This window comes from Borostomias antarcticus, assembly GCF_949987555.1.
Source record: "Borostomias antarcticus genome assembly, chromosome: 9".
In the NCBI taxonomy this organism is placed as follows: Eukaryota; Metazoa; Chordata; class Actinopteri; order Stomiiformes; family Stomiidae; genus Borostomias; species Borostomias antarcticus.
In genome coordinates this window covers 25,374,433-25,401,486 of record NC_140242.1, presented here as the reverse complement: position 1 = coordinate 25,401,486, position 27,054 = coordinate 25,374,433, and the positions used below count along the sequence as shown (strand labels likewise).

General features: G+C 47.8%; 3 protein-coding genes across 7 annotated transcripts in view; 1 reads left to right on the top strand and 2 right to left on the bottom strand.

The window, feature by feature from the left end:
• Positions 1-1,422: 1,422 nt before the first annotated feature.
• On the bottom strand, positions 1,423-6,943 carry upp2 (uridine phosphorylase 2). The gene is made up of 8 exons (XM_084443236.1): positions 6,840-6,943; positions 6,668-6,744; positions 6,404-6,521; positions 5,720-5,878; positions 5,099-5,213; positions 4,071-4,280; positions 2,080-2,226; positions 1,423-1,896 (listed from the first exon to the last, which is right to left on the bottom strand). Exons 2-8 carry the CDS (start codon positions 6,730-6,732, stop codon positions 1,754-1,756), a joined length of 957 nt encoding a protein of 318 aa, XP_084299362.1. The 5' UTR covers positions 6,733-6,744; positions 6,840-6,943; the 3' UTR covers positions 1,423-1,753.
• Positions 6,944-7,596: 653 nt separating this feature from the next.
• LOC311313167 (uncharacterized protein C7orf57 homolog) lies at positions 7,597-13,062 on the bottom strand. Of its 4 annotated transcripts, none has more exons than XM_084443238.1 (8): positions 12,958-13,062; positions 12,597-12,649; positions 12,137-12,328; positions 11,917-12,037; positions 11,732-11,828; positions 10,127-10,212; positions 8,467-8,564; positions 7,597-8,065 (listed from the first exon to the last, which is right to left on the bottom strand). In XM_084443238.1, exons 2-7 carry the CDS (start codon positions 12,631-12,633, stop codon positions 8,477-8,479), a joined length of 621 nt encoding a protein of 206 aa, XP_084299364.1. In that variant the 5' UTR covers positions 12,634-12,649; positions 12,958-13,062; the 3' UTR covers positions 7,597-8,065; positions 8,467-8,476. The 4 variants fall into 4 exon arrangements, with proteins under 4 accessions (XP_084299364.1, XP_084299366.1, XP_084299363.1 ...); XM_084443240.1 differs by having other exon boundaries at positions 12,137-12,325; XM_084443237.1 differs by lacking the exon at positions 12,958-13,062 and having other exon boundaries at positions 12,597-12,731.
• A 941-nt stretch (positions 13,063-14,003) lies between these two features.
• Positions 14,004-27,054, top strand: part of LOC311313165 (activin receptor type-1-like) — a 28,231-nt gene continuing 15,180 nt past the window's right edge. For both annotated transcript variants that reach the window (XM_084443235.1, XM_084443234.1), the window contains exon 1: positions 14,004-14,250. The gene's annotated coding sequence lies outside the window, so the exon portion shown is untranslated. The remainder of the gene's footprint in view (positions 14,251-27,054) is intronic.

Genomic DNA, 27,054 nt, shown 5'->3' with positions numbered 1-27,054 from the left:
ACCATACCTCCTCTGTTTCAACGCTGTCTATACTGCTAACCTGTCTAGAGTATAGGCCATATATTTACATTTTCTCCACACAGTGAGATAGAAGTCACATATGATGAGTATTGTTTTATTGATTACATGTATTTGAATGTGCGCTCTTGTAAAACAATGAGAGTGGTGTTTTCTACCTAACCGCTTGAAGGGCTCAATGGTTGTCGCAGCCAAAACACTGAAACAATTGAACTGTTTTCTATTGCATGGTCAACTAGAAGTGGTGCTCGGAGAGCACAGAACTCCGCCCATGAATGCGTTTCGTAGCTCTGTGCGCGCGCACCTGCATGCGAGCAGGACGTTTGGTATCGCTGCATTCGTTAGGTCGAGAGCTTTATTCCGGTCCAAACCGCGTCTCTGGTACCTTCCCACGTCGAGATATGTCCGTTTCATTCCAATAAATGACTGGAGGTGAAGGGGGCGTGTTTGGTGTGGTGCCCACCTCGGGTCGCAGCTGGCGGGGGGGGGGGGGGGGGGTTTGGGGCGCTCGGGGCTCCTCCCCCGCACCCCCTAGTCCAAACCCCACGTCTCTAGCGTCCCCCACACGGGGAGCCGGCATCGCTCATATTTTTGTTTTCATTTGTGGATCGGCCCCGTGATTCGGATCCCCTCTGAAGTTGAATGGGTTGTGAGTTGGCCCGTGCTCCACCCCTCCACCGCGTTCGCTCTGGTAGTTTTTGCATAATCCTGCTAACGAACCAATAAATAAGCCAACACACACCACCGAAAACATGACCTCTAAACAAGCATAGGGATAAAGAATAAAAACTACTAAAACAGTGTTTGGTTAATTCCTTTGTCTAGACCATATGACCTAATCTGAAACGGAACACTCGTCCGCTGACCCCAACCCGACCTGTTTGCAATAGAGTACATGTCTTCATCACATGTATGTGTTTGTCTGCATACCAGTCCCTATATTGTGTTTGCTGATGTTATCTTCAGGGAAGTTTGCATTGCATGCAAATATTATTCCAAAGGGCTCCTGTGGCTATCTATTAGATATTGCTGGCGGTTCTACACCATTTCACACGTCCCCTCCAAGGCTGGAACACACCGAGATTAGCTGAGGTGTCCATACTGGACGTAACAGAGCAAAGTTCAAACGCCTCCCTCAAGCATTAATCACATCTGGAAATTGCTGCTGCCTTCATCCCATGAAAATCCCATCTCTTATTTTGAAGCTGGAGCCGTTTCATGTGAACTCAGAGGTAGCGCCCCCCACCCCACCCCCTCCCAGTCTAGCCTATTCCGCGTGTGGAAATGTCAGGTGTGATGAAGTCAGAGATGTGCTTCTTTCATTTCTAAATGTAGCCCCGTGTCACCAGTCTCCCAAAGCCTCTCACAGCTCCCAGGTTTTATATGCTGAAATTTAGCAGTGTCATCGCTTTATAGATTTATTTGTTCATTTTCAAACTGACGACTTTGTCATGTGCAACACAAGTAGCAAAATAGCAAAGCAATATATAATACCATACAAATATACACAAATAGGTACAGGAGAGACTCTCAGAGCTTCCGCAAAGGCCATCAAACTGCAAATCAAACATCCACAACATCTACAAATCCTCATAAACATCTTAAACGTCTTCATAAGTAGAATTCCACTGCACATATCAACACATATCAACATGACTATTTACACATATCCACATAGCAGCTATTGAGTCCGTGGCGGTGAACCCCACAGCCAGAGGTGTTGCTGGTACGGCGCTTAGACGGCGTAGCCCAGCCGCTTCTTAATGAAGTGGGCGACAAGGGCCTGGGGCCTCTGCTGGTACTCCAACAGGACGTCGTGAGGGGTGGAGATCTGGTCCCCGTCGAAGCGATTCAACAGAGCCACGCAGATCACGGCAGCTGGCGGGGGAAACGAGACACACGGGAGTGTTAGAACAACTCTTTTCGCGTCACACTTCGACTCATTCTGCCTTTTCTCGCGTACAGTACATGTTTTTAATCTCCGCCCCCACCCCGGGGGGGTTTCGTCCCGTTGAGGCGAAGTTGAATAGCGGAGCGCCGCGTTCGGTTCTTAGCCCGTACCTTTGATGCCGCAGACGCGGCACATGGCGGCGAAGACGGTGGACTCCATCTCGATGTTCCTGACGCCGGCCCGGTGGGCTTTCCTCAGGTAGTCCAGCTTGTCCTCGGTGGAGAACGAACAGAGGGCACCGTCCAGCCTGCCCTGGCCTGCAGGAAAACACACCCACCGCTTAACTCAGCGAGCTAAAGCCTGCTGGCTAAAAGGCATGAGACCCAACAGCAAACACAAGTCTTCAGGCCTCATGAATATAGGTATAGGTACTGCATTTGTAACGCGCTCCCCATCCAGTTGTTACACTGGCCCGAAGCGCTATTCACACACCGATGGCGGCAGCTGCCATGCAAGGCGCTTGCCTGCTCATTGGGAGCAATTTGGGGTTCAGTGTCTTTGCCCAAGGACACTTCGACAGGTAGTCAGGAGGAGGCGGGATTCGAACCACCGACCCTACGATCACTGAAAGACCCGCTCTACCTCCTGAGCTATACCGCCGCTATATATAGGCTACTAGTCTTGCAGAACCACATCGAACCACCTCCAGTATGTTCATATAGATGCCCATAGGCTTGGTGGGTAGAGCTGACATTGTGGACCTCTGTATTACACAACTCATTGCAGGAAGAGTGTAGTTGTTTTCTGTAGAATGGGTCCCCACTGAAAAACGACGGTACCACATTCAATCATGTACTTTTATGACCATGTAAGGTACTCTGTGTGGGTGTTTTATTGCTGCTGTTGTCTTGGTGAGGTCTCCCTTGTAAAAGAGATATTGCATCTCAATGGGACTACCTGGATAAATAAAGGTAAAATGAAAAATACTAAAAATGTCCTCGCCTTCTTAGAAGTCGTGGTTGCACATGGTGCTCTGACTTGTGTATAAACCTGACCGTGTGTAAACCTGACCATGTATAAACCTGACCGTGTATAAACCTGACCGTGTGTAAACCTGACCGTGTGTAAACCTGACCGTGTATAAACCTGACCGTGTGTAAACCTGACCGTGTGTAAACCTGACCGTGTATAAACCTGACCGTGTATAAACCTGACCGTGTGTAAACCTGACCGTGTGTAAACCTGACCGTGTGTAAACCTGACCGTGTATAAACCTGACCGTGTATAAACCTGACCGTGTGTAAACCTGACCGTGTGTAAACCTGACCGTGTGTAAACCTGACCGTGTATAAACCTGACCGTGTATAAACCTGACCGTGTGTAAACCTGACCGTGTATAAACCTGACCGTGTATAAACCTGACCGTGTTTAAACCTGACCGTGTATAAACCTGACCGTGTTTAAACCTAACCGTGTATAAACCTGACCGTGTGTAAACCTGACCGTGTATAAACCTGACCGTGTATAAACCTGACCGTGTGTAAACCTGACCGTGTGTAAACCTGACCGTGTATAAACCTGACCGTGTATAAACCTGACCGTGTATAAACCTGACCGTGTATAAACCTGACCGTGTATAAACCTGACCGTGTGTAAACCTGACCGTGTGTAAACCTGACCATGTATATACCTGACCATGTATAAACCTGACCGTGTATAAACCTGACCGTGTATAAACCTGACCGTGTATAAACCTGACCGTGTGTAAACCTGACCGTGTGTAAACCTGACCGTGTGTAAACCTGACCGTGTGTAAACCTGACCGTGTGTAAACCTGACCATGTATAAACCTGACCATGTGTAAACCTGACCATGTATAAACCTGACCGTGTGTAAACCTGACCGTGTGTAAACCTGACCGTGTATAAACCTGACCGTGTGTAAACCTGACCGTGTGTAAACCTGACCGTGTATAAACCTGACCGTGTGTAAACCTGACCGTGTATAAACCTGACCGTGTGTAAACCTGACCGTGTTTAAACCTGACCGTGTGTAAACCTGACCGTGTATAAACCTGACCGCATGTAAACCTGACCGTGTATAAACCTGACCGTGTGTAAACCTGACCATGTATAAACCTGACCGCCTGTCATGTCCTCACCCTCGTAGAAGTCGTGGGTGCACAAGGTGTTTCCGATGACGGTGGGCAGGTGCGGGATCTCGGCCGAGCACTGCAGCAGCTCTCCGGCCACGGCCTCGTCCAGCTCCGTGCTCCTGGTGACCACCTTCCCCAGGACCACCTGCTCGAACTGCGGCCGGAACGAGTAGTCCACCGCCTTGTCCGTGATCACCACCGTCCCGGGGGCCAGGCCTGTGTGGGGTGGACAACTGAATCAAATCAAATGTGTACAGGGCATTTCATCCACAGAGGCAGCACAATGCGCTTTATAGACAGAACCACCAAAGGGGTGATGGACATAGGTGCTACCCCTACATTTTCCAGGGTGAAGCAAAAAAAAAAAAAAAAAACGTTCACTCAGGGACCCAAAATAGATGAGCTGTAAAAATTCTTCCCTGACCTCTCTCAACGAGACGATGGAGCAAGCTCCTGGAAAATGTTTAAGTCTATGGATTAGGAACATTTTACAATATTATTTTCATAATAATAAACATGACTATCAGTAGAGTAGATAAATAGTTACAGAGATGTTACCTACATGGTAGGCCATTATGTGTTAGCTATCCCTGTAGTCCATAATAGTATATATATATACTTATATTCAATTCAATAACCTTTATTTAGACTCGAAGAACACAGGTTTCCCTCATTTACAGTGGCGACGAGTAATATATATATAAGTATATCATAATAAGGCACAGTAGCCTAAGCACTTAGCAAATAGGCTCCTATAAAAAATGGACACAGACACAGGAGAGAGGAGGAGGACTGTGTGGAACATTCCGGATGAAAGACTGGCCTTTAAGGCACACGGTCCCATCCAACACCAACCAACTCCCAACATTCAAAACTTGGCAGTTGTTAGAATGTTTGAAATCTTTCAAATTCAGCTGCAAAATCCACCCAAACCGACGCCAACTGTCACCAGCAAACATGGCACACCAATCCAGCGTTGGCGTCGGTTGGGGCAGTGTGCCGACACCTTGAGCGGGCGTGTTGGTTCTACTCACCGACTCCCCCAGAGGTGCCGATCCTGAAGAGGACGACGTCGTGACAGCGGGCGTAGTGCAGCAGCTTGATGAGCTCGTGGAGCATGATGGAGATGGAGGGGACGCCCATGCCATGCTGCAGGGGCAGGGGGCAGACGCCTCGGGTTAGATAGCGCCACCACATCATCTTGTTCAAAGGTGGAACTTCCACTTTCCAGTATAGCCAATACTTTACATTGAAATAGCTCTTTTTTTCCTTTAGATGTTTCACTTGCTTATTATTACTTTATTATGTATACTACGTATATAACCGTCGTGCTTTCGTCTGCGTTGTGTTCAACAGTTCGACCCATGTTAAGGGCTCGCCCAGGGCGGGATTCAAACCTGCGTCCGAAAAGCTCTCCCGCTTGTGAGGCAGATGCGCTGACAGTTGCGCCAAAAGCCAATAGTCACCAGCTACTCCACATTTCACTCGGTTACATACTTGGCCTTTTTTTTTTTTTTTTTTACTCAGTACTTTTTTTCTTCTCTGCTGCATGCAACAGCCGGATTTCCCAAGTTTTTATCTTATCTTAATCGTGGTCTGACATCTGAGTGAAGCAATACAAGGTCGGTATCATGAATTGAAGTAGGCCTACTTACGCTGATAGAGAGCACGGGTCCAACTTTGTACATGGAGTAGCGGTCAGTCCCTTCACAGATGTCTGTGATGTCCTCCACGCTCCCACCCAGAGACAGCTCCTGGTGGATGAACTGGGCAAAGGACTTCATCCGGTTTCCACTGCCACCAACACACACAAACTACATGGGGGGGGACAGAGACCAAGGCATTGGTAAATGGACTGCTCTTATATATAGCACTTTTATCCAAAGCACTTTACAATGGCCTCTTATTCACACATACACAGCTGTCATGCAAGGTGCTAGCCTGCTCACTGGGAGCAATTTGGGGTTCAGGACACTGCGACATGTGAACAGGAGGAGCCGGGATTCGAACCGCCAACCCTATGATCATTGGACAACTCACTCTACCTCCTGAGCCACAGTCGCCCCCACAGGAATTGTATTCCTCTTTTTTGAGAGCATAGATAGATAAATAGATACTTTAATGATCTCTCTAGGGGGAAATTTGACATTACAGTTGTGGACTTTATACATGCATATGTACAGCATTTGTACAGTAGGCCTATAGAATAGATTTTTTTTAAGTGTGTACATATGTACATACATACATACATACATACATACATACATACATACATACATACATACATACATAGCGTTCAAGAACAGATACTTTGGGGTTTTAGGTTGACTAGCACCAACCTTAATGTCTCCAAACATCTCAGGTAGGTTGTGAGACTTGGTCCCTAGGCTGAAATGATAGAGGATGTCCTCCTCCATAGTGTCCAGGTGAGGGTTCATCACATGGACCTCTGTCTGTCTGTGTATTAACAATGTAATAACATCAGAGACAGCGCATAAGAGATCAATTATAAATTAACAGATGTGTTTCCTAGAAGATAAGATGCAAAAATTAATCCAAATATAACATTACTCCAGTGCCTCAAAAGGGAGAATCAGACTAACTTGATAAGTTCCGCGTGATCGGTCCCCAGACAGTTAAGCAGAATAGGAGCCATGGTTGCAGTCATCTGTAGCCTATACTAAAATAGATGTGAAATTAAGGCGAAACATTACCAACAAAAATCTGATAATGAAAACAGACACAATTCATAACAACTCCAAATAGAATACGTACTTCTCAGATTAGAAAAGTAAGTTCTGAATCCAAAGCTACTATATATATTGTTCAGTTTGCGGTGCTGCGTCGGAGCTCTAGTCTTGCTGATCTGGTGCAGGTGCGGGTAATAAGCCTGTGGTTTCGTGCGGTGGGGTGATATAGTTGCCCCTGACCCCTGACCCCTGTTGACGACTGATTGGCTGTCGAGGGAGGAGTGGGTCTTCACCCAGCCAAAACAAAACAAACCAAACACATTAAAATGCAACAGCATGTGTGTGTTACTGTACAAACAGCTGGCCCCGTTCCAAAGACAAAGTCGATCTTCTACCACGTCAGCAGTGACCACATGCAGGTTACAAAACATGCTAATAACATTACATTTCATTGACTTATGTTGGGAGACCGCATTTAATCAACTACAATTCCCATGAACAACATATCATCCAAGAGACAGAGCAGACTGTTTATGTATTTGATGTCACTGTATCGTAGGCCTAATAAAAAAAATCACCTGTCGTCACTCTCAACCTACACAATGCACGCTCAACAGCCTATTATTGAAGGTAAAGTAGTGTTTATCATTATTTATTGTAAGCCATCACATTCACTTTCTACCAATTAGAAGATTGTGGGGAAGAGCAAAGGACAGTTCTGCAAGTTAATATATCATGTACAATCAGCTCATTCGTTACATTAGAGCAAAATTACAACTAATTGTGGGAAATAAATGAAGAGAAGACCAAAGATTGGTTTGGTTTTGGTTTTCCATGCGCAAATGATTTGTTTATTTGAACATAACATGTATTTGATCAAGGCATGAAGGTAACACTTAAAAACACTGAACACATTTTTATTTTAGAGGCACTCCAAGCCATACTTCTTTCATGAAGGACCAGTCACTATTCGAAAGAATCATGACATACACATAGTATAGTTTAGTAAGGACATGTTATCATACAGTCACAGTGCAAATGCAATTAATGTGAGGCAACGTCAGGCACCGCAAAGAGCTGATCTCTCTAACCGATTATCTAATTTCGCACTTTTGTAAACCTCTTGGAACACACACAGCCAACCAGACAATAGTGCAACTACAAACTTCTAATTAACTTAAATAGCCTAAAGATGAACTTGGGCAGGCATCAGCGCTGGGGGGAGGGGGGGGGTGGAGCAGAAGGCTGATGAGAAGGGATGTCAGTTGTCCTCCAGGACTGTGCTCCTTTCTATTCCTTGCAGCCAGGAGTCTGTTTTAAGGAACACACACACACACACACACACACACGCGCACACACACACACACGCACACACACATGATAAGTGGCCCAGCCCTGCCTGCAGATGAGCAGCACCGTCTTTAACAATGCAAGTCAGGATTTCAATTTCCCCCAGACTAATTGTCGAGCGGCATACCATAATCTCTTGGATCGCTCACGCATTATAATTTCTCCCCTCGATTTCTCTGCTCTTCCTTTCAAATATGTAGATCTTATACTTTTTTTTTTACTGTCATACACAATCAATACATAACTAATTACTAAGTATTCGCTTGGACATCAAATGGAAACATGTTATTTTTTGCAATGAACCCCTTGAGTTGACATGACCTTGAAGATTTGATCTAAAACCTCCACTGGAGGTTACTCACCCGGGGCACCCTAGTTCGATGTCTCCTTCTCATCCTTGGCATAGCCGAAGCCCAGGAGCTTAGACATGCTGACAGGGTCTGGCTTCTTATTTTGAGCTCTGCAAGGACAAAGGAACATCACGCATATCAGGGACAAAGCGCGTGTGTGTGTGAACAGGAAAGAAGAAAAGACCAGTGTACGAGGTATCCATCTGCTTGACCATTGTCCATCTGCTTGGTCATAGTTGTGTATCGGTCTTTGCCGTCACTATGTTTTGCAATGTATGTTTCATTGTGTTATTGATTGTTGGCTGCCTTCTTGGCCAGGTCACCCTTGTAAAAGAGACTGCGTCTCAATGGCTTTCTTTTCCTGGTGAAATAAAGATTATAAATAAAACACATATACAAATCAACAACACAGACTACATTTCCTAACTTGCTCTGTAACCCTACAGTAGGAGCCAGTCTGGATCAACCATAACACCCAACAACCCCAGAGACAGTGATAATCCCCTGGCTGGTGATATGATGTAAGGTCCCTCTGGAAAAGGAACGCGGGGTCATCGCTAGAAAAGCAAACATTGAATTTGGACCATGAAAACATTATAAAACAGACAGTCTGGCTACTCATTACACAGTACCATGTTTTCCCCCAAAGGGAGAGGAGAGATACAACATATATGGAAAAAGAGAGACCGTGTGTTGACGGTACTGCAGTGGAGGAGTTGGACACGTCCCCCCCCCCCCCCCCCAAAAAAAAAGACTTACTGTGGCGCTAAACCAAGAAACGTGTCGCAGATAAACAAACTGAAGATGTGTCACCAACTTCGGAAAAAAGACAGGACAGTGCTTCAATGTCACCAATTTATTTGGCCATTCATACAACATGAGTATGATGATGATAACGATGATTCTCAGATGAAGGCAGATGGACTGAAACATTGGCAGAATTGTTTGGATGACCGAATAAACTGGTGGAATTGAGGCGTCGTCCCTGTTAAGTCTTTTCATGGTTGGTGAGTGCTACCTACACATCTTCACGTGTTTTCCTACTACGTGATGATGGTATGTGTTTTTTGAAAATAGCAACTTGTTATTCAACAATTATCTGAAAATAATTGATAGACACCACAGCCAATGCTATACTACACATTTTAAAGCCACATTTCTTGTGGCCTGGGACATGATTGGTGAATGACATGCCATTGTGTCAAATGTAAAAGAACATTTGCTTAATGCAGCAGAGAGCCAAGACAAACAGTCATATCACTGGCATTCGCCATCTGCCAGTGATACAAGGAGGCAGAAGTCTGTATCATGTGACCAGTTTGTGAGTGGTGCTCTTTCGATCAGTATGGTACAGGGCAACCAAACACTAGACTTTCATTACACAGTCAAACCCAACCATAGATGTTCCCTGGCTCCAAATATTGAAGACTTTTTTTTGTCATCTTCGTCCTTATCTTAACTACCCAAACAATGTTGTAGCTCACAAGCCGAGTGACCACAAACCCAGTGCCTTTTAGTGTATTGTTCAACGTTAGGCTCAAACGTTAGGCTAAATTCCCATCTTATCTGAAGTGACCATTTCCTGCTGATCGCTTGGACACGATCAGCAAGTGCAACAGTGCCATCTTGTGGACACACGGTGCTATTGAAACAGAGGCCCTAATTCACTTACGTTTTCTTGAATTTGCAGGCATCTTGCTGGTCCTCGTCAGTTACGGACAGCTTCTGCATTTGGCTGCTAGTAGCGTCTCCATGTTTCTGGTATAACAAAAGCATTATGGAAAGTGTCGTTTGAATTGGGGTTAAGATTTATGAAAACAAATGAGATGAAAACCAGTGATCTGCATTTTCTTTGTTGGACTGGGTCACTTTCCATCACTGAAGAGACAGTTCACCCAAATGCAGTTACATCACACAACTACAATAGATGCCATCTGATTTATGTTCAAGATTCAAGCATGTTTTGTTAATGTATTTGGCTAATAGGGTGTGTTAAGTAACTGAAGGGTTCAGCTTTGCTCAGAGCTCAGAGCATTTAGCCTATTAATTGTCAGCCGTGATATAAGCTCAACACTAGCTGGCTAGCATTTCAGTTTGTTGGCATTTTGTTTTGATAACTGGTCAGTTGATATGTTGCACAGTAAACAAGCAGAACAATACCCTACAGTCAGGGACCAGACTGAAGAGCATCTGTTCTTCTGCGTGTTTTTCGTATTGGGTTCTTTGGGAGGAAACCCTTGTGAACACGGGGAGAACATGCAAACTCTGCACAGAAAGGCCGGGAGACCTTCTTGCTGTGAGGCGACAGTACTATGTATTGCGCCACCGTGGCACACACGTTTTGGGGGTTTGGTGTCTTGCTCAAGGCACGCTGCCGCTAGCTGGGATGGAAGTGGGGACCTTCCGATCCCCAGTCAGCCACTCTACCTCCTGAGCTACATTCATCATTATCCGTGCTAGATGGCAGTTGCTCGGCGCTCTGTGGCAACCCGGGGCCTCCGGTGGCCATTTTGGGATCGATGGCAACCCGGGACCATCGATCCCAAAATGGCCACCGGAGGCGGCGGCCTGTAGCCAGGCTTCTCCAGACCCAATTCGCAAAAATGAGAAGGGTCTAAAAACTCACAGTTGCTTTCCGACTCCCAAGAATCGTTACCAACGGGCGTAGATCAAATGGCCGGTTGGATATCCAGACTGATCTCTGGAGTGAAATAAAATGTGAGCTTGCGAGATCAGGCTGGCGACGCCAGGCTAGGCGGCCTGTGCCACAAGATGGACGCCGAACGGAACTACAGCTTCCATGACCCTTCAGGCTGTGGTTTGGGGAGCTGGCAGATACTTGGCAGATCCTGCACACCTGAGGTGAATGAGCAATCAGCCAGGGCCAAGCCAGTGGACTCTAAAAAGTCAGCAGAAGAACCTTGAAGAGGAGGGGAGAGGCAGACAGCATGCTGCCTCATGAGATTTTTGCTTGTTTGATACCTTTTATTAGTAAAACCTTGACTTAAGTTTAATTGACCCCTGGCCTATTTTCTCAACTTGCTTCCCTGGTCTCTGCATGCTGCTGTCTGTTCGCTGGTCTTCCCTGTCCCCTGGGTTGCCACAGCTCACAGAGTTCTCACTGTGAGCGTTCAGTTACTTAATGCACACACTATAGCTGACGGCATAATTAGAAGAGGTCAAATGGATAGGTGGTCAACATAAGCGTTGGTAGCGCAAACAATTTGCCAACAGTTAACTGATTGTGGGGAGACGGCTGGCGGGACTCTGCGTTCACCTTGTCATCGTCAGCTTGTCGTTCCCAGGTTGACTTGTTGTCGCTCCCGAAGGGGGCGGCCTCTCGGGTACGTAGAGCTTTCTCGCTTTCAGTCGGGCTGGGAAGAAGACAGGGCATGGTTACAGCAGGCTACAGAAGTACTCTCCGCCACTCTCCAGCAGTAAGACGTTCTTATTTTACGTTACCTCGGTTGCTCGTGGTTTTCTGAGCCTTCGGCAAACCAGTCAGGGGCGTGGTATGCCGCGTTGGCTTTGTTTCCCAAATTGGTCTCCGTTCCCAAATTGGTCTCCTCGTGCCACAGAAGGTCTGTTGAAAAATGAAAAACAGTAACATTCTTGGTGCATGCACAGGCAGACGATCTGTTTTCTCAATGAATTTGGGTAGCTAGCTAGTATTTGTTGTTACCCTTTTGTCCTCCTTGTTTTGCAAGTTTGACATAGACAGAATCTGATTCCAGAACTCCTACACGGCGTCCACCCCGAGTCCTCTCCTCAGGACCCTCTGACCCGTGAGACAGCCCGTGAGACAGCCCGGGGATCTGCGAGGCGGGGCCAGCGAGGCCGCCGGCTGTCCCGTTAGCATCAGCATGGCACTCTGCTTTCAAATCCAAAATACAAACGCTTGATTAAACTACGAATTGTGTGTGGTGTCCAACTTACACTACAGCCCTCATCGGTTCACCGCTGATTACCGGTCTTCCACATAACGTTAACTACACAAAGGATTGGTGTTAGCATGCTAGGTGGCTAGCCCCACCCAACTCCACGACCAGACTTTCCTGCTTGGGAACAAGGAGATTCCTCGGTTGGGGAAACTTTGAATATAACGTGAGCTAGAGTAAAGGCCTCGGTTCTGTACTACATACCATCATTTGTAGGTTGGCGATCTGCATCGGTATTCATGGCTATTGTTGTTTTTCTGATGGAAGAAGAGCACACAGATCTAGCTAGCACATAGCCAAGCCAACCCAAGCAGCAGGACAGTGACAGTGTTAGCTCATGCTAGCAACGTAGCTAGCGTAACGTCGACAATCGGGTGGATAGCTAGCCTAGCTGGCTAACTTGACGTGACGTCAGATGGGTGGATGGCTAGCTAGGCTAGGCTAGGCTAGCTGGCTAGCTTGCTCATGCGTGCCAGCCATTCATATCTCCGCATCTAAAAGTCAATGTCTAAAGCTACTTTATTCCAAAACCAAGGATTCTTTCTACTCGCGATGTACTACTCACCTCTTCCTTGAAAATGTAATCGAAAAAGGCAAATCTTAACGAATAAAAGCTGTCTATAGAAGAACTCCGAGATGATGGTGATGACCACTGACTGGCTGATCTCCAGTTTGCAACGGCTCGTTGTCATAGAAACAGGGTTGGGCCGCTGGATCTGGGGGTGTGTTCAAGACACTTGGGCAACGTCGTTCTCGTGTTGTTGGCTAATCAATGGTTGTAATAGGCTATTGAAGTCCTTATTTTGTGTGCAATTGTTCAATATTTTGAAGCTAAATATTACATGTTACACCGTCTACATCTATGTTCGTTTGTATCTGACATCGAGTGTCCTACTAGGCTACATGTGATAATAATGCATTTGCACCACAGCGTGCACGTCTCAGACTGTTGTCAAAATAAAGGCGCAGCTACCATCATACATGTTGCATGATATCTAGGAAAATCGGTTATATTCAGTTATATTACAGCTGGTTAGCTTCAACCAACAGTTCAACAATGGCTGGAATTGAATTAATTTTAACAATAAAATGTGATTCAATTCAATAACATTTAAACTCGAAGGACACAGGTTCAGGCGGCCCTCATTTACATAGTGAAGAGATAAAATAATACAGAGATAAAACAAAGATAAAAACAGATACATGCAATGATAACTAAAAGGCACAGCATATACATGGGATAAAATATGATAAAAATAAATAAATAAGAAATTAAGCTAAAATCAACTAACAAAAACAATAATCTAGATAGGCCTACATGTGCTAATTGTATGCCTTCAAATACATTAATAGGTGTCGCTCTTCAGGTGGCTGGTTATATTTATTTTTTCTTCAGGTGGCTGGTATGGGAATATGCGCAGAGGAAGTGAGGTGGTGATGGTCATCTAATTACAGTGGAGTTGCAAGACTGCTTCCTCCTCCTACCCAGGGCTCTCTGCCACGCACACGCACACGCACACACACACTCTCTCTCTCTCTCTCTCTCTCTCTCTCTCTCTCTCCCACTCACACACACTCACAACACGGATAGTCTGCCGAGGCCGACGGAGTTGGAATACCTATGGAACGCGATCGAAGTTACGAATTGCAATTTTAGATTAATTTTGGATTATGAACGTCGCATGAAACCTGCAGCATTGTATCAAACAAGACGAAGGCGATGTCTGCTCACTGCAAAACAAATAATAGGCTACATTGTCGGTGAATTTTCGAGAGATGGCAGAGTAGCTTGATTTGTGCCGTGAGCACCGTGAGCTGAACGGCCGTACGTCTCTGAAGCTCTTCAAACTCATGCGAAGTAAGTTGTTTGTTTTTCTCTCTCGCATCGCTTACTGCATTGTTTACTATCGTTTACTAACTTCACGTGGTTCATGTCTAAAGCCCGTGCAAGTAATTCATCAGACCTTTCTCCCTTGAACAGTATCTAAGGCTAAACAAGTTAGGCTCTGTCACAAACAAAGAATTGGAGCCTTCAAGTCTGCCTGTGGGTTTTCTGTCACTAGGCTAGGCTACAATTTAGATCCGATTTCGCCCTGGGTGCGCACTCATTTGTATTCGTTAGCTAAGGATACGTAGGCTACCAAGATATTGGTAAGCTATATTTATTGTTTGTATGGTGTGTGTGCATTGTGAAATGTGTGAGCGGATTGTTATTATGGGCAGTGCGGTGTTATTTAACTGGGTTTGGGGATTTGTCTGGGCTTCTATCTGGCGGCTATTTCGTTGATGGCTCGGGTTTTAGTCAAGCCATAGCGCGGAATTGCAACTAGTTGTGACTTTGTTAGTGTCGCTTTGTCATGCATACTTTTGTAAGGAGCATCGCACTCTTGATCGTGTGCCTCCATCAATCCCACACTGAGCAGCACTAAGCATCACAATGGTCCTCCAGCTCCGTGGGTGGGTGGGGGGGGGCATCTATGAATATTTAACGACGTTGGGGACACATTGATTAGGCTGCCAGATTATTTTCGGGTAACCTTGAAGAGATCTGAATAGGAATATTGCTAAGTAGTCATTGGCCCCAGTCTGTCCAATAGCAACATTTCCCAAGAGACCCCAATCTAATCAATGGGGCTGTAGGTATAAATGCTGGGCAGTTTTCCCAATATAATCTTGGAAATAAGCCTGAAATATGATACAAATGCATGTCTTACCAGGCATAAAAGCAAACAGGGCAACCTGGCAGTAGTGGCTCATTATAGTTTTCATTTGAAGTCAAGTTTTGCCTTTGTAGTAATAGTAATCACGTGAACACCTCAGTCAATAAACTGTATCATCATTGGATGCCACAGTTGTGGATTCTAGTGTGGTCAGTCACACACACACACACACCCTGCACCTCATTCTAAATATTGTCTTCTCATTGTGTGTGATGAAGCGAGGTTAGTCCACATGCCTAAGTGAGTCAGTAGGTCATAAATGTTATGTTATGCCGGCTTGTCTGCTGTGACTAATCAGCTTACAGTGCAGACTCAGACTGAGAGCTCGTTGTGTTGTGTTGAGAGACAGCTGGCAGAAATGCCCAGCAGCCATCAACCATTAAATGTTTGTTTTTTTCTCTCGTGCTGATGAGTTGAGTGACTACTGCAGCGTTGCCAAGTGAGGTGAGATGTGTGTATTGTGTTGGGAGCATCTTCCCATGGACCAGAGTACTGGACAGTTTGGATGGGGAATAGAGTGCAGTTTGGAGGGGGAATAGAGTGCAGTTTGGAGGGGGAATAGAGTGCAGTTTTGATGGGGAATAGAGTGCAGTTTGGAGGGGGAATAGAGTGCAGTTTGGAGGGGAATACAGTGCAGTTTGGAGGGGGAATAGAGTGCAGTTTGGAGGGGGAATAGAGTGCAGTTTGGAGGGGGAATAGAGTGCAGTTTGGAGGGGGAATAGAGTGCAGTTTGGAGGGGAATACAGTGCAGTTTGGATGTGGAATAGAGTGCAGTTTGGAGGGGGAATAGAGTGCAGTTTGGAGGGGGAATAGAGTGCAGTTTGGAGGGGAATAGAGTGCAGTTTGGAGGGGGAATAGAGTGCAGTTTGGACGGGGAATACAGTGCAGTTTGGAGGGGGAATAGAGTGCATTTTGGAGGGGGAATAGAGTGCAGTTTGGAGGGGGAATAGAGTGCAGTTTGGAGGGGGAATAGAGTGCAGTTTGGAGGGGGAATAGAGTGCAGTTTGGAGGGGGAATACACAAAAGACGTGTTGATGGCGCTCCTCTAGCCGTGTCTTTCATCAACCTTACATGAAATCTATACTTCTGTTGCATAGATGTGTTTTTGAGAGTTTGCTTCAGCTTCAGTGGGTTGGCTGGTTCCTATGCTCTGGGCTGGTGGTCTGGGGAGTGTCATGTCTCAGCGGGCTGGTAGAGCAGCCGACTCCATGACTCCCTCTGAGGTCAGCCGGTATCTGGGCGCCGGGCTGCACTGGTGAGCTCAGTGACTCGCGTCCCAGAGTCTGCTGATAGCGGCCAGATACGAGGTCGTCAGCCAGTCTGGGCCGAGCGTGGGCCAAAGGCAGGGGGCACACGGCTCTACTCAGCCGCGTTGAGGGGACTGGCATGGTAATCGTTCTTAATTAGTTTTTCTCTCTCTCCCTCCCACTCTTTTTCCCTATGGTGCCATGTCAGAATCATCTTTTTGGAATGATCTTTCTTGGTGTTAAATAACTTTTATACCATGGATACTGTGGAACAGGAGTTGGAAAAACATGACAGTGAAAACCTTTTTCATCTCATTTGTAATTAGGTCTACCTTTTTGGCAATGAAAGATTTGATCAAATCCGCTTGCCTACTGTATAAGGGCAACACATATATTTGTTCCATAAATGCAAATTAACTTTTAACTTAATCTATTTTGTTGTGGATTTGCAAGGGGGAATGAAGGTCTCAGAGGTTCAACTTTTATCCCACAAGATCCAGTAGGGGTGATAAACAGCTCTCTGGAGTTTCTTCAATCAGAGTTGTGAATGCACTGGCTTGTTGTACTTGCACAGAGCCAGGCCAGTCCTTTGTGCGATCTTGGAAGTTATCTTCAAGATCTAGATTTCACGTTTATTAAAAGAAGGCCTGCCTGTGGTGCGAACGTCAATAGTTTATGAGACTTTGAGTTCAGTAGAGATGATTATTTCCCCAAGTCTTTCCCAAAGCCTTCAACCAAGTCATTATTTCTACTCTAGTGCGTATCCACTTCTATCTGAGCGGATCTGTCGACCTCTCCACAGCAGATCCGGTTTGCAGCAGCTGCTCTTTCAGAGAATCACAAAGTGTATAATTTTCCCACAGAGGCCAGAGCATTTCAGAAAGGGAGAGAGAGAGAGAGAGAGGGAGAAAGGGAAAAATAGTCCTGCGACAGCAATCATTTCTCTGCACGGTAATTTGGCTGTCAGACGCAGCTGGCAGCAGGGGCTGGAACAATGCGCGAGCGGAGGGAGAGAGGGAAGCGCTCGCTCAGAAAGCCCTGCGGGGCGATCAGGTTTCAGACTGTGTCATTAACGACAGCCTGCGCCATGCTCCCAGACCGAGGCCAGACGGAGACGGAGACGCACCGACCGCTTCAAGTCTGAGCAGGAGTCTTGTCTCCGGGCACGGGCCGCGTAGGTGGCTCTGGAAGCAGGGAGGGGTGAGTGGGGAGGAGGTGTGTCACTGTGTATGTCTGTGTGTATGAATGTGCTTGTCTGTGTGAAGGGGGGGGGGGCAGAACTTGGCCGAGACTCCAGCGACAGAGCAGCAGTCTCTCATAAGGAAGCGTCAGCTGCGAGCCCGGCGCTCCTGACCGTGTGTGTGCGCGCGCGGTCCGTGCATACACACACACACACACGCTGACACGCCTGTAAGTTATGCTTTTAGTTTCGTGTTTGGATTAAGCGGCAGACTTGGCGCTGGCTGAGGCGGCCCAGCGTTCTGCGCCGGAGCCCGGCAGGTGGCCTGTCCTTTTTCTCCTGGCTATCCTCATTGTTATGTTCTCCCCAGCTTTCTGAGGATGGGCCCTCTCCGTCGGCATGTTATTTTTAGTCCGAATTCTTGAGCCTTTAATAATCATAAGCCTCAACGCAGCCCAAACACATCACGACGACGAGAGAGGAGTCGTCTGGGACACTGCAGCCACAGCATGAGACAGGAAGTCGGAGAGACAGACAGAGAGAGAGTTTGTGCCCCACGGCCAGACTTTCGTCCTAGTTCAGTGTGTGCTCCCGTCCGGGGCTGGAGCCCCCCCCACCCCCCCTCTTCCCTTGGTGGCTCTTTAGTGGGTTATTGATCTCTGCTCCTCTCTGTGCGAATGTGGGCGAAAGGCAAGTGCACAGAGAGAGGGAGAGATGCATAAAGAGAGGTGTGTGTGTGTGTGTGTGTGTGGGGAGGGGGGGGGGGGTGACTGGAGTCTGAAGTCTTGCAGACAACACATCTGCAGGGCTCCTGGCTCCTCTGTCCGCCCATTACCCCCAGACTGCACTGGAGACAGTCTGCAATACACTTTTTATGAGCGCCTCGCTCGCTTCAGTGCCCTTATCGCTCAGCTGTTAGCGGGGGGGGGGGAGTTATGGGTCTGTTCTTGTCTCGGTGCCTCTCCGCGCCGGGACCCCGCCCGCTCCCTCTTCCCCGGGGGCTCGGCGTCTAACTCACGTGTAGGAGATACGGCCTGGAGTCACCAAGCAGTGACCTGTCTTAGATTTGATTGAAGAGGGTCGCTTGGCTAGGTGAAACACCATGTTTCTCTCAAGTCAGTCTTATGATTGAATGTGAAGCGTAGGCTAATGTTAGCTGAAGCTCACATGCCAGTGCTGGTGAAAATACTATGTGACCACTCTAGAAGTCGAAGCAGTTGATGAGGAAAAATAAGGATGCCATTTTGTGTCAATACTTTGTCTCAATACTAGCCTCCAGCCCCTGAATCACACTCCCACTTTATTTTTTTTCCGAAATGTGTTAAGTGAACCAATCGCTGAGGTCTTCTTCTTCGGCAACCCCCATCTCGGAGCTGCAATGGGAGCACTTTCAGACTGAATAATGAAGTGAAACGAAATGGCAATTCAGTTTGTCAGGCTATCTCATTACATGAGGTTTGGAGGACCTTAGTCTGTGGAACCAACCATCCCGCCAGCATTGATGTCTGAACACAAACACAGACATTAGCCAGCCTATAGACTCTTAACTAACAGCAAGTATATATATGCTGTTGTGTGCTGAAGATGAGCTTCTCTGTTTGGGCTAACTACAGTTCAGCTCCTCTGTGGAGTTCCAGTGCTGGTATTGGGTCTAGAATACTTAATTGCTTATGTAAACAGAGAAGTTGGCTCAAAGAAGACAGACTAGTCTCGTCTTGATGGTGGCAGGCCGACTACAAATCTCTATCAGTCTTTATCTATGGAATGACTTGATGTGGTAACTTTTTAATTATTATTTACAAAAATGTGTGTGTGTGTGTGTGTGGGGGGGGTGATATGGTATGAGATGACTCAATGTGTGCCCATATTATCTTCGCCAGACGCTGTTTGTTATTACCAAGGAGACTAGTTGGAATAAATTCCATCAGATAGAACCTCTCTCTATGTTCTCTCAGTTCTCTGCACGTTCTCCTCATCTTCCCTCAGGAGTCGGTTCTACTGGAGAGGACTTTCCTCCCGGGAAGACCAGGGACAGGGAACTCCACAGGTCATAAAAGTGTCCATTGACGGGAGGATGTGATAGTCCAGACCATCAGTTACTTCTGACTGTGACCGCGGGAGAAGGTTTAGAACGACAGTTTGATCGTTGTTGAAGGCTCTGTTGAACACACCCCTGCAGCGCTGGGTAACGTTGTGGGCTGGGTGTTTGTGGAGGAGTGATCTAAGTTGTTATCCACTGTCCACCCACTGCCAAACTCCCTTTTTACCACAAGACACAGGATCAATAGGAACAGATTGAAATTCTCTCAGCCTGGTGAAGCTGCTAGTGATTCTTCCGTTGCTAGCAGTAGCACACTGTAATGTTCAAGTCTTGGCGCGGAGACTAGTCCATCCGAATCTCATCTCACACAGGTTGTGTGTGTGTGTGTGTGTGCGCGCGTGTGCGCATGTGTGTGTCCAGTCGGCTCATGTAATAGAAGATCAGGACTCGGGACAATAGTGTTCCCAGGATACAAATCAAGGTGCTCTTTTGGAGAATAGTGTTGTTCCGGCACACTGAACTTTGCGAGAGGGTCGTTCGTTCTGAGGGGGAATGTTTGTGCATACCTCGGTCTGCAAACACCGTTCAAGGTCATAAAGAGGCTGTTTGAATTGGCTGTTGGGAGTGTTGTGATGGTGGCCCAACAATGAGTGTTTGACTGCCATGGTGACTGGTTTACAGCCTCCATCAATATGCTGTCTTCACAGGGCTGGGAATGTTGGGGCGGGCCAATCTCTTTGTTTTCAGCCAATGCTGAATGTTACCTTTCATAACGAAGAGTTCTGGGTCTCTGTCTTGTCACCAATCCTCTCTAACCTTTGAGTGAACATAGGTTAGATGCTTGGCGGCCCATTCTCCATTTTCTGATGTCGTCTCATGCAGCGGGTCATTATGAAGTGCATGCTGCCCTGAAGGAAACCGAACGGCATCATACTCTGTAGATGGAATGTTTAATTTGGGCTGATCCAAAATGGTTCTTCAGGACAGAACATTTTGTCAGAGGGATCCAATCTGTTCGGTCGTCCAGACCAGATGGAGAGAGAATCTTGTAGTCTGATTGAAAATGATATAACGCACGAGCATGCATATATATGCAGATATAACGCAACGACCCCCCTCCGGTCCAACCCTCGCTGCCGAAGCACTGGAGTGAGTGTGGGTTGAAACGGATGGGCTGGAGGGGGGGGTTATTTACATTTGATTACATTCTTTACATTGTGAGAGAGAGAGAGAGAGAGAGAGAGAGCGAGCCGTCTGTTGAGTCTGGTCCTGGGGAGTGAGGGCTGATGGGGGGGCCTATAGAGGTGTGTGTGTTTGTTTGTCTGTGTGTGTGTGTGTGTGTGTGTGTGTGTGTGTGTGCGCACGCGCGTGTGTTGGGGGGGGTGGGGGGCGTTCCCACACACTCTCCATCTCTTTAATCTCCACTCCACGAGGCCCCTGGAAAGGGTGGTGATTTCCATAGGTTAATGACTGTTTTCTTCCAGTGGGCAGATCCAATTGTGATTACGCCCCCCCCCCCACCCCCCCCCCCCCCCAGCGGCGAGGCTGTCTAGCGCACTGTAATTAATTAAGAGTTTGTTTCCAGGCCTCTCCTCAACCGTTCAGCGTAGCCGAGTGAGTGGCCTTCACAGATTATTTGCAGAATCAAATGTGTTTTTTTATTTATTTATTTCTAGTTTGTCCTCATTAGTGTGTTAGTTTGATGACACATCCGCGAAACGCCACCACGCCAAGCGGCCGTGCGAACAGGGGGACATATGCAAAACAAGCACCAGGAGGAGGAGGAGAGATGTCAACAACAACAGTGATTAATCGCTGAGGGAGATGAATTAAACAGCTCGGCCGGCGTGCCAGCCAGGGAGACAGAAGTGGATGTCCTTGCGGAGCGCTGGGTTTGAGGCGCGGTGGCGCCCGGGCCGGTCTGTCAGCCGCAACAGCTTCCTCTTCCGGAGCACTGTCCTTCGGCGTGACGGTGAGCGGTAGATGGGCTGCACTTATATAGTGCTTTTTATCCAAAGCGCTTCACGATGAAGGCCTCTCGTTCACCCATTCACACACACACCAGTGGCGGCAGCTTTCCATGCAAGGCGCCATGCTAGCCTGCTCGTTGGGAGCCGTTTGGGGTTCGGTGTCTTTGCCCGAGGACACTTCCAACACGTGGACAGGGGGAGCCGGGATTCGAACGGCCAACCCTACGGTCACTGGACGACCCGCTCTACCTCCTGGAGCCACAGCCGACCTGTTTGACCGGAGGCAAGGACTCTGTCCTTCTCCTCTCTGACGCGACTCTCCGACTAAAACATCTCAGGATCGCTGTATCGCCAGCCGTTTCTGTTTGAATTAGCGAGGGCCAGTTAGAAGATGGCTGGGGGTATTTTCTTGCCGTTGTAGTAGAAGCAGCAGCAGCAGCTAAGCAAAGGGCTATTTCTACACATCTCTCTGTAGTTTCCTCAGTCTGAATATTATTGAAAACACATGAAAGGCGGTCATATTTACACTTCTATTCTCTCACTCACTGTTTTTCATGTCTGAAGGTAGGGCTGCACGATTAACCGTGAATTAATCGAAATCGCGATTATGACCTCCACGATTAACTAATCGCAAAAGGCTGCAATTAATGTGATTAATAATTTTGCTTTGAATTGAGTGTGCTAGGACTACACGGATGAATCACAGGCGCTTATGCTGTCTGACCAATCACATGCGTTCCCGCCGAGTGCGCTGTGCGCAGCAATTTCACTGAGAAGACGGATAGCAGTAGGTCAAGATAAGTGTCACAAGAGTACCTGCAGCCGTGAGTAGTGAAAAAATGAGCAAAAAGGAGGTCAGTGAGTTAGTAGCAAGAAAGGGATCAACGTCCGTGATTTGGGAGCATTTTGGTTATTATATATTAATATTATATATTAAATAGTAATCACAATTATTAATCGCAATTAGCATTTTGAAGCAAATAATCGCAATTATCTTTTGTCATAATCGTGCAGCCCTATAGAAGAGGTCGCTCTGAGTCTGAACGAGGTGTGTGTTTAAGATGCAGACAGTGTTGGTGTGTGTGTGTGTGTGTCTGTCTGTGTTTGTGTCTGTCTGTGTGTGTATGCATGCGTATGTGCGTTAGTGCATGTCTGTAGGTCTGTGTGTGTGTGTGTGGAGATTGTAGTCAGACACATGACTAGTTTGCCCTCAGCTTTGTGTATCACACCCACCTCCACCGAGGAGCAGGCCATCTGCGTGTCCCTAGTGTCACGCCAGCTCGCTGGCTGTCTGTCTGGCTGCCTAGGTGGCTGACTGAATAGCTGACTGGTTGACTGGCTGACTGGTTGACTGACTGACTGACTGACTGGTTGACTGACTGGTTGACTGACTGACTGGCTGACTGGTTGACTGACTGACTGACTGACTGACTGACTGACTGATTGACTGACTGACTGACTGGTTGACTGACTGGCTAACTGACTGGCTGGCTGGGTCGGTAGTGAAAAGCCAGGTTAGCCGCGGGCCCCGGACTGGGAGAGCTTTTCACGGTCTCCCTGCCTGTTCTCCCACGCCCCCCCCCCCCCTGCTGGTGCCCGGGCTATTTGTGCCATGGTAACCGTGCCAGGCTGCCAGAGTGCCAGCTCAGACAGAGAATCAGCCTCCCACCTCCCTCCCTGCCAGCCAGTATGATGAGTCAGCAGCTCCCGCAGGGCCCCTGCAGGCACGGGAACACAGCTCAGACCACACTAGCGGAGCACCGCACTCCTCTCCCTCCTCAAGCACACATCTCAGACCAGACCAGACTAATGGAGCACCAAGCACTGAAACACAGCTCAGACCAGACCAGACTAACAACTCACCAATCCCACAGCACACAGGTCAGACCAGACTAATGGAACACCCTCCTTTCTCACACAGCTCAGACCAGACCAGACTAATGGAGCACCCTCCTCTCCCTCCTCAAGAACACAAACACAGCTCAGACCAGAGTGATGAATCCACTTCCTCAGACATTTTTAATTTAATTTAAAGGTCTAATAGTGTAGTATACATATATATATATTTAATTATTCATAGTTGATTTCTTTGTACATCTACTTCAAATTAAATCTGCCAGGTTGGTGAAGTGATTTAATATCAAAGTATTTCCTTACCGTACACATTAGCGATGATATTACATGTTGAGTTTCCTGGCTAGGCTGTTTACAAAATGAACCGCTTCATTGCTTGAAGGTTGCTTAACTTGCTTTGTACCGTCCAGTAAAACTCAGCATGCAATATCGCCAGTCACAACCTATGCAGCAAGGACATACTGTGACATTCACTTCACCAAACCGGAAGGTTTAGCCTGATTTAATTTGCTAATATGAAGAAATAAATGTAGGTAGCACTTTTGATTTTAGTGTTCTGTATAGTGTTCTGGGTTTTAAAGATCAAATCAAATAAGTCTATTTGTATAGTTCATTTCATACACAGAGGCAACACAATGGACTCTACAGAGATCAATGGGGGGATAGACATAGATCCTACAGTTCACCTGGGGCTGAATTAGGTGAAGATATAGTGTATTGCTATGATTAGGTGTGAAAAGGACAATCAGATCTAAATGCCTTGGATGTGTGAGCCAATCAGCAGACCGGGCCGTCTTTTCTGATGTAAACGCAGTATTCAGGGTGACGTGGAGCGAGGATTTGTGATCGTGTCAAGCTAATCACTTAGCTAGAGCACCGCTCGGCTCGTTATGAGAGGCGCTTTTCAAAATGGCCCTCTGTTTGGGATCACGGAGAGACCAGAGAGAGAGAGAGAGAGACCGGGGAGAGAAGGATCTCTTGTTCGCTCCAACACACGGTCCCGAGAGACCAGCCGCCCAAGTCTCACTTCCCGCCAAACGACCCCGACCCGTTCCTCTGCTTATGTGCTTAACGAGCTGATTTGTTTTTGATCTCCCTGCCCTCTCTGTGTCTTATCCCTCCGCTGGCTGTCAGTGTTCCAGAGATACCAGATACAACCACCATGAACCCCCTGACCTCCCGGGCTGGAGGAGGAGAGAGACTGAGAGAGAGAGAGCAAGCGAGAGGGAGAGAGAGAGAGAGCGACTCTGGAAATGGGACTCTGGGATTCTCTGGAAATGGAGTCGGAGAGAAGGAAAGAGAAAGAGAGAGAGAGCAGAGAGGGGAGAGAGAAGTAAAGATGGGGATATATTAAAGAGAGAGAGAGAGAGAGCATAGCCTTGGCAAGTTATCAGCTGCGTGGACACTGCCAGAGAATTCACTACACAGGGACAGAGGGGCCGCCACACACACACACACACACACACACACACACACACACACACACACACACACACACACACACACACACACACACACACACACACACACAGCTCCAAAACTGTACTGCTTTAACATCCTTATTTTCTTCCAAGAAGCTCTACGATATCTGCACTGAATGTATTATGAAGTAAACAAATTCCTAGTAATATGTAAACTACCACGGCATAAACAAATCTGTATGAAATCAGCCCCTCGGCACAGCATCAATCAGTCTTCTTCACCATTGATCTTAAGGTTGGCTCCTCTAGGAATATTAGCTTTACATGATTTTTACCTCATGTTTATTACACTCTCGCTCAGTATGATCCTGAATGAGGCTTGTACTCTCCGTCTGAACTTAAGATGGCTCCGTGGTGATAAGAGAGGGAGTGATTCATCGGAGCACTCGGCCCAGATAATGATGGATGTAGTGGAGAGCGAGGCACCCCATTTAGTTACCCTGATTAGGCCTATTACGCTGAGGCCGGTGGCGTGCTCTGGCTGCTTAACCGAGGGGTGAGTTATTGATCCGTCGGAGATGGATCACACCCCCTCCCCCCCCCCACACACACACCCCCAGGTCCTCCCCGTAAATGGCTCTGGGAGATCAGCGTCATTACGGCAGCGCTGGCTGCGCCTCTGTCACTGCGACAGCTCTGTTTGTCCTCCAGGAAGAAGGAAACGTCAGATGTCACCCGCCTGGCGCGCCACATTCCATGGAAACCACCTCTTGTGGAGTTTCAGCTTTGCCCGGCTCCCAGCATAGCAGTAGTCTGGAGACGAGCGTCACAAAAACACGGGCGGAGGGGCGGAGCCAGCGCATTAGCCTACCTTTCAAATCAGGCTGCATTGCACGGTAACGCACTTTTCCGTTTGTGTAATAAAAACAGAGTTAACGTGGAAGAAAGTCCAAGTAAATTGCACCTTGTGTGCCAGATATGCCAACGACAGCTCGCTTGGGTGCAGGACTCGTTAGCAATACTTTGAAAAGTGGAAATCTGTGGTCAGTGACCAATCAGAGGCCAAATCAGCCTCTCCGCACGCCCCACTATCTGCGAGGGCCAATCAGCATCCGGTTGAAAATCCGATCAGATTCTCATTGGTGTCCACAAATCATCATAGCTTGTTCCCAGACGTTCCTACCGTAGAGAGGGCTTCTGGGTACTCCGAATAGTGTAGCAGATGGAGTGTTTGGGATTGATAACGTCTGTCTCCGGCGCTTCCTCCTTCTGACGTTCCTTGTCCCCCCCCCCCCCCCCCCTCCATCGTGGGTTCTTCACAGCAGAGCCGGTCAGAGGATGTCGACGATAACAGAACGGAAGAGGAGGACTCTTGAACTCGGACGCTACAGCGATAAGGAATGTGTATCCAAGAGTACAGTACGGGTCAGCGACCCCGCACGCCACACGCGGCGAGCAGCGCGGGAGTGGCCGCGGGAAGTCGCCAGAGGGCCTCGCTTTTCCGGAGTGCGTCACGGAGTTCAGAATCAGAATCCTTTTATTGCCATTTGTACTTGACGTGCATAGGATTTTTTTACGCCAACAACAACACAACAAAGTACCAGTGCAAAAACAGGACAGTGCAAAATACAAATAAAGTGCAAAGCTAGCAGTGCATTTGGCCTACAAAAGAGTGCAGTACTCAGTATAGTGCAACAATTTCAGGGGGCAGGGGAGAGTCAGAGGGGAGCCTTGTTGATGAGGCTGATGGCCGAGGGGAAAAAGCTGTTCCTGTGTCGAACCGTTTTAGTGTGTCACGACCGCAGCCTCCTGCCAGAGGGGGGCGGTGTGAAGGGGCCATAGCCCGGGTGGGAGGGGTCGGCCATGGTCTTCCTGGCCCGTTTCAGCGCACTTGAATCGTGCCGGGCCTGGAGGGAGGCCAGGGGCGCAGCCGATCACCCTCTCTGCCGAGCGTATCACCCGCTGCAAATTACTCTCGTCCTTGACTGTAGCGGAGTGGAACCAGGTGGTGATGGAGAAGGGGAGGATGGACTCGATGATGGAGGTGTAGAATTGTACCATCGCGGTCCATGGCAGGTTTAATTCGAGTTCTGCTCAAAAGCGCGCGACGGCGCCGACGCCGCCGTGCTCAATCTGTCACTGTTCCTCCCCCCTGTCCCCTAGCTGCCCCCCACCCCCTCTCCCTGTCCCCTGGCTGCACCCTCCTGCCCCCCCCCCATGTGCCCCTTT